Raw genomic sequence first — 7,862 nt, forward strand, 5'->3', positions numbered from 1 at the left:
ACAGCTGTCACTCTGAGGTGATTTATGACCAGTCAGTCGCATCCAAAAAGGTAACGCCTACTATGTAGTCTACCGGTATGTAATCGATCAGTAGTAGAGTAAATGATTTCTCAGACTACAACATAGATCCAGACTGGTTTGACCCTTTAAATGGGCCACTGAAGTCAAACACATGTGGGTAAAGCCCTATTTTTGATTGTTTTTTTTGTCTATTTCAGACGTGTAACATCCATAACGCAAAAATGTAACATCCATAATGGCACTTTTTTGAGATTCTTTCCTTAACAGAAAAAAAAAGTTTTCCTAAATGTGCTTTTTGGGTACCTGAAACCCTTCCCTACAAAATGATATTAAACATGTTAGTCTTTGAAAGAACAATTCACAGAGTTTTCATCATGTGTTCAGTGAGTCCGAAAAGTTTGTCCATTTCCGTAACATCCATAACGCTGGGTATTTTGTCACTTCTCTCAAAATCCAAAGGGTCAAAACATTTCATATTGCAGGCTTATCTTTATCCCAATAAGTGTAACTAAAATATGTATATTCAATTTTCTAATTCAAATCAATGCCTTGTCAATGTTAAGCTTAGTTTCCAATTTTCTCTCTGAATGTAACATCCATGACGCTGGAATTGCCCATATGCAGACTTAGGAGCAGAAGCTGAGCAGCAAGGATGGAAGACTAGGATTTGTCCAGTGGAAGTGGGGTGTAGGGGATTCATAGCAAGATCAGCTGTCTCGCTCCTGGGGGAACTCGGAGTGCGGGGACAGAGTTTGAGGAAGACAGTGAAGGAAATGTCAGATGAATCAATTAGGTGTAGCCAATGGATCTGGAAGCGTAGAAATAATGTCAGTTGGGGACCAGCAGGGGGAACTACTAAGCAGAGTACATAATTCCTTGAGATCAGGTGGAGAGATCCACTTCCTCTCAGGAGGAAATCCAGGAAGAGGAAGGTTATTTAAGTGTGGGAGTGGCCTATTTGAATCCCTTTTGTTTGAGACCATGCTGCAAGGTGAGTGTGTTTGCTGATCCTGTGAGTTTATCTATCTCCTTTAACTTTACCTTATATTGTAGTTATGCTATGTAGCGTGTGAAATAGAGTATGGTGAATGTGCTAGGAAAGGTAGTATCAGCACTACTTCTACCTGGAGCTCACATGTACGGAGCCTGGGTTTGGTTGAAGGTGGCAGTGCTGTTTGGGCTGAGAAAGCCATGCATAAGTAAGGTAAAGGAGATTATTGGGTTGATGTGGGGAGCAGTGAGACCTGGCATTAGGGGAGTGTCTCTGGGACGCCAGAGATCACTGTCTAGCCTCCTGGAGGTGTCGTGGGACCAACTAGACGAAACACTGGTGAAAGGAGGTTCCCACCCGATGACCCCAAAGACATGTTAGTTATCACTGCTCACTGCTCACTGGTCTGTATAGTTAAGCCTTGCCATAATAGCTTATCATAGGACTTAGGAGGTTATTCACTGAGTGCTGATCCTTCTCTAGAGCACAAACTTATTGTGTTTATTTGAATTCATGCCGAAGCACAACGTCTTGTTGGTAAGAATAACTGTAATAAAATACAACTTTAATAAGCTACAGTAATAACTTGGCTCACTAAATGTGTGTTTTGGCGTTCAACATGACACTTCAACTGTTTGAATCTATTTTGTTTGCCTCTTAAAATAGCACTGATCTTATTATTTATTTTTCTTCATTTTCGTTTTTTATTATTTTGAAGAACACAACCATGGAAGCCCCTCGGGCCCGCGGACGCAGGCCGCGGCTGCACCACCAGAGAAGAGACCCCGTCCAGGAGCTGATGATTTAGCAGACGTGGAGGACTCTAGCGACGAAAGTGTACAGGCTCTGGATGAGGTGGCAGCCTACATCGAACTCAAGACACCTAAGGACAAGGACGGCACTTTTGATGTTTTGTCTTGGTGGAAGGAGCATGTCGAATCGTTTCCTAACCTTGCCCTGATTGCACGGAATGTGCTTGCCATCCCAGCATCGAGTGCAGCGAGTGAAAGAGACTTTTCTACTGCTGGATTTGTCATTCAAGAACGGAGAACCCAGCTTAATCCAGAGACAGTGGATGATATCCTTTTCTTGCACAGCAATCTCAGGCTCAAGAATTAAATGTCATCAGCAGCTGACAGAAAAGCATACTGTGAGTAGTAACTTGCTACCTGCTGTTTATTTGTGTTAGTTCATATGATTTCAACTTCATGTTCAACATTGTTAGTGTGGAGTGGACAATATATATATTTTCCTGCTAACTTTAAACTGTTTTTGTTTAATGTAGTGGCCTTGTAGCTAAACCTGTCTGGCTGTAATAAATATGTTTTTCTTTATTCCTTTATGCACACACTTGTACGGACTGGTGCATGATTTTATTTTGAAGATTCAAAACGGAAGATGTTTATAGGCAATGCCGCTGCACTGATATTTTCTTGCGGTTATGAATCAGTCTGTTGCTAATCATCTCGTTACACCGGTTAATTGTTTTCCTTAAACAATAGCGTTAACAATATGTCAGCAACCAGAACACAGACAGTTGTGATTGTTTCTACCAGATAACCTGATGTACTGCTGCTGCAGAGTGTTGTAGCTTGTATCATAAAAGGTAAAAAATAAAGCAGTTAAAATTGAGTGAAGTGTGTCTGTGCTGTTTATGTAATGACGGGTAACGGAACGGGTCGGGTAACGGGTGTCTTTATTGACGGGCGGGGCGGGTCTGGATTAGATTTATATATAATCACGGGTAGCGGGTCGGGTAACGGGTCCCTTTATTGACGGGCGGGGCGGGTGCGGGTTTCCAAAATTGGACCCGTGCAGGACTCTGCGGTGACTATTTTAGTAGTCGACTAAGGAGTCAGAGTCATTTTTCATAGAAAAGTACTGTAAAAGTACCCCAAAATACTCTTATTGCACCTTCTTACGTTGAAATATTGGCAGCTTTACACACTCTCCCATGACGGTGTACTAAAACCCTTTGGCGTGAGAACGAAACAAGACATTAAATGACAAAATTTGGGGGTTTGGGAGAGACAGACCGACATTTTTCAACATTTTAACACATTTTTCGATAAAATGATTAGTCGACTAATCGAAGAAATAATCGACAGATTAGTCGACAATGAAAATAATCTTTAGGTGCAGCCCTACATCAGGGCCGAACTCTGCCGTTCGCGACACAGAGAGCAGAGGAGGATTGTAAACGTGCGACCATGTAGAGACAGAAATGAGATGCCGTTGTGTAAATAAGATAAATAACATAAGGCTATTTAGTTTGTTTAATAAAAGGACAAGGTACGGGGCGGGGCGCCACCCCCCCAATATAATGGTAGGGGAAACACTAGACATGTTTTAAGCAATGTTTGCAGACAGTGAAATTTCTGTTAATTGTTTTCACTCCCTCGTCGTTTTATTCAACAGCGAAATGATCCTACACCGGAGATTTGTATGAAGCCAGTGCTTCTTCAAACTTCTGTCTCTCAACTCCTCCGCTTGCCTTTGCCATGGCTCTATATGTTTGTTTTTTCCGCTTCTTTTCTGTGTGAGGCGAGCAGCCTGTGGACAGGCACACACACAGTGGCCTGTAAAGCATCAATGCAAAATTAATTGCAAAACCGAAAACCCGCCCGCCATAAGGGCGTATTGATCCGTGCAGGGCAGACCGAATGGTTCAATATTTTACTGTGGGCCGTTGCATCCCTTGTGTGTGTGTGTGTGCGCGCGCTGACCTGTGTGTGAGGCAGGGTTGAGTGGTGAGGGGGCTGTGACGTCCTGAGCTGCCCTGGCTCTTCCCGAGGCTGAGGCCATGCCCCTGGCGCCGGGGTTCCTGCTGTGCCTCAGCCTCTCCTCCCGCTCCCGACGCTCCCTCTCTGCATCCTCCACTGCTCTGTTGGCACCCTGACACAGACACAGTTACCTGACCTCAGTGGCCTCTTTCTGAATCCATCAGCTTTTACAAACTTATTTCCACAAGTAACAGTCCATTTTGAAAAACTTGGAAACAAGATAAGGAGAAGCCACCAGGAGAGCCTGCAAGCTCATCAAAAGGGCTACTTTAAGAAAAGCTTCAGGTCAGTTTCTAGCCCGAAGAGATTTAATGTGTAACGTGGCACTGGCTAAAGCACCATGTCAACAGGCCTCATGCAAGAAGCACTGGTTAGTTCTGAAGTGGCACATACAAGTGATTTAAGACAATTACAATGACTTTCTCTAAATTAGAATTTTCTCTCAGGTATGAATGAAATTCACAGGTGGTCCAGACATATGAGTCATGCACAGACAGTCTGTCTCTCTCCACAGTACAAGTGATTTATGATGAGTTCATCCAGTTACAAGAGTTTGGTGAATCCAACTTATGAGAGCAGTTTAAGATAAGACCATAAAAATGTTTCCATCTAGTTACAAGGTACAGATCTTTAAATGAACACAAGTCGTTCCCTACACAAGGAAACCTGGACTCAATAATAAGAATAATAATGATACCAAATACTGTTATTATTTGTTTGCTGAACAGCAAGCTTTATTGGAGATGCCAAAGGCTAAACTGATTCTCCTCAATGTAATAGTACAACTTACAAATTTGAGCATGTTCCAGTCAAAGACGTAGTCGTAGGAGAAGCCCTGTCTATGGAAGAGGTTCCTGAAGAGCTGGCGGAGGTACGAGTAGTCTGGCTTGTCATCGAACCGCAGAGAGCGGCAGAAGTTCAGGTAGGTGGCAAACTCCGCTGTAGGCAGGAAAAGGACCAGAACATATGAGCAATGAGGGATTAACTTTGATCAACGTTAATTCATGATTCTTCACATCCTATATGGAATTAATAAAAGACGGGAGGGAGCAGCTACACTTACATGGATAGCCTTTGCAGAGGACCTCAATGGGCGTGGACATTTTCTTCTCACTGATGCGCTCATACTTCTGCCTTTTAGTGGCAGCTTTGAGGCCTTGCCAGGGCAGAGAGCCCAGGTTGAAGTACATGAGGACGTAGCCCAGCGACTCCAAGTCGTCCCGTCTGGACTGTTCTGTAGACAGAGAGACCAAAGTCACATCAGCAGCCTGGTGCGGGCTATCTGTATGTTAGTGCTTTGTGGATGCTGGTCTTACCGATGCCCAGATGTGTGTTTATAGAGGCGTAGCGGGCGGTGCCGGTCAGGTTCTTGTTCTCACGGTAGGGGATGTGCTGGTGTGTGCGGGCATCGCGGTACTTTTTGGCCAGGCCGAAGTCGATGATGTAAACCAGATTGCCCTTCTTGCCCAGCCCCATCAGGAAATTGTCTGGCTTCACGTCTCTATGGATGAAGTTCTTGGAGTGGATGTATTCAATGCGGCTGATCTAGAGAGAGAAGTGCGAGGGGATCTGATGTCAGCCTTAAAAGGGAACTACGCCACTTTTTCAAAATTTATACATGGTATTCCAGTGGTCTAAGACAGTTCAAAAATGTTGGTAAACATGAAAAATTATCTCCCAAATCCAAAAGCCAGAGTAATAAATCTCAAATTGGTAATGTCATGGGGTAGCCACACCCACCCAACCACCCCCTTCCCTTTTAATAAGGCCAGCAACTCCATGATCCCTATAGCTGGTAGCTCCCAGCTCTCACCATCTGGTCAGCCAAAAGCAGGACCGTCTTGAGGCTGAACTTCCGAGAGCAGAAATTGAACAGATCCTCCAGGCTGGGCCCCAGCAGCTCCATCACCATCACATTATAGTCACCCTCGGCCCCACACCACTTTATTGTTGGAATACCCACTGGAAGAGAGGAGAAAGTAGAGGAGAAGAAGAAGAAGAAGAAGGAGGTATATTTAGTGTTTATTCACTTAGGACAGTCATGCAGAGGGATCCAAAAGTTACCAAAAGAGAAGTACCTTAAACATCTATCTATTGGTTTCTCTCTTCATTTCCAGCAAACTTTGTTGTTTCTGTTCAACCATGATGGAATTAGTGACTGATCTACTCAAATGGAAAACAGTGAAGTCAAACTACCATCACTAATGTTAATTCTCCTTGGCCCAGTATTTCAATACAGAATTTGAAATCCAATCCTACCCAGAAATCCACATCAAATGTTGTTTTGGGTTATTTGAAAACTACAAAGGTGGAGATTAGGATAGTTTTGATGCTAAAAAAATAGGATAATCCTAATCCCACTGGAAGGGTGGACTCAGTAGGGATTCAAGTTGGATGTAGAGATATTCAAGACAAATGGCACATACTGAAGCATTCTTTTACAGGGTATCTGCAGGTTTCAGCAAGTTAAATTTAAGACTTTTTAAGACCTTTTTAATGCCACCTTGAATGGAATTTAAGACCGAAAAAACTATAAATATAAGCGATGGTTGGGGGATCCCGCTGTACTATAACCAGTGCTTAATTTGTAAAATTAGAAGTGGGGGAACACTTTTTTAAGCGGCACCAGAGCTGCTTCACTGCGCAACTCCGAATGGAATGGTTGTGACATCTAGTGTTGTCATGGTACCAAAATTGGAACCCACGGTACGATACCAGTGGAAGTATCACGGTTCTGAGTAGTATCATGATACCACAGCAAAAATGAGGCAGATGTGCCTTTTGTCATTTATAAAAAGATAAATCACTTTTCTATAATACATCAATGATATTTCAATGGAATAAATTACTTACTGACTTATTCATACTTCAAAAACAGCATCAATAAGTGATTAACATAGGGGGGATTGAAATAAAATAAATAAATAAAATAAAAATCAACCAGCCACCCTCCTCCCCTGACAAGTAAAGAACAGTCCCTTCATAAGTTAAGAACAGTCCCTAAAGTGCGGTGAGGTTTGTGGATCGTTACCTGCCACATACCTGTGTGCCGCCACGGCTCGGTTGTACTACCGGGCAGTCATGACACCAACAAAGAGGAAATTAGGCTACTGGACCTGGGGTCGGATTTCTCTGTTGCCGGTAGGGCTGTACCCAAATATTCGGATATTCGTTTCTATGGGTAGGTATTCGTTATGAAAATTTGGTATTCGATATTCGTTTCTTTATTTACTTATTTTTTTAATTTAATTTTTTTTTACATATTTTTTTGTGCTAAATGTATTCTTTTTGTTGTTGGTAAATGTAGGTTATCAATAAAAATCAAAACTTTTAAATTGCATTGTTAAAAATGTGAAAATATAGCATCGCCTACCAACTGAGCTTGTGCGCACGGCAAGCTTGAGCGCATCCGTCTGAGGCTGTGGATCAATGCCAAGTTTTACCACTTTATCACTATTCCCTCTAACTTGTAGCTGTTTTTTCATTATGTTTTGAATTTAATATGAGTTATGGAACCGTTTTTGTCAACGTCTGTTTCCCCCGTTTTGTACAATAAATTATTGTTTAAAGTTTCAACAAGTTTCTTTTGGAGTGCGTGACACAAGTGTGTTTTGAAAACGACCGCGGACTGTCACCTGCTCAACGCATCAGTACCTTCGGATGCCATGACAGTAATAGATTATAGATTAATAGATTGTAATAATAATAAAGATAATGTCAAAATATCATTTACAGACCGATTTAACAGACGATCACTGCTGCCCGACCCGCAGGTCCATTTGCGGGTGCCGTGGGTTAGGGGTCGACCCGCGCATCACTACTCAGCTCAGTCTATAAATGCTCCTACACAACAGTAGACATTATATTCTATTCAGGCCGGCAGAACCAGCAGCACATCGGCTCTACAGTGCACAGCACTGCTGATTAACCATTTTATTGCAGCACAGAGTGTCTGCCAGCAACCAATTACTTGCAGAGAACTTCCTACAACTTGTTTCAACGGTTCCGATTTGATCAGAAGACAAATTAAACAGGATGACTAGCCAAGTGAAAATCAAAAGAAAGCA

General features: G+C 42.6%; 1 protein-coding gene across 2 annotated transcripts in view; it reads right to left on the reverse strand.

Moving 5' to 3' along the window:
- csnk1da (casein kinase 1, delta a) overlaps positions 1-7,862 on the reverse strand; it is a 51,940-nt gene that overhangs the window by 17,612 nt on the left and 26,466 nt on the right. For both annotated transcript variants that reach the window (XM_050070282.1, XM_050070283.1), the window contains 5 exons: positions 5,609-5,757; positions 5,112-5,340; positions 4,859-5,029; positions 4,586-4,734; positions 3,739-3,907 (listed from right to left, as the gene is read on the reverse strand). In XM_050070282.1, the coding sequence (XP_049926239.1) occupies positions 3,739-3,907; positions 4,586-4,734; positions 4,859-5,029; positions 5,112-5,340; positions 5,609-5,757 (867 nt within the window). The remainder of the gene's footprint in view (positions 1-3,738; positions 3,908-4,585; positions 4,735-4,858; positions 5,030-5,111; positions 5,341-5,608; positions 5,758-7,862) is intronic.

This window comes from Epinephelus moara, chromosome 18, assembly GCF_006386435.1.
Source record: "Epinephelus moara isolate mb chromosome 18, YSFRI_EMoa_1.0, whole genome shotgun sequence".
Lineage (NCBI taxonomy): Eukaryota > Metazoa > Chordata > Actinopteri > Perciformes > Serranidae > Epinephelus > Epinephelus moara.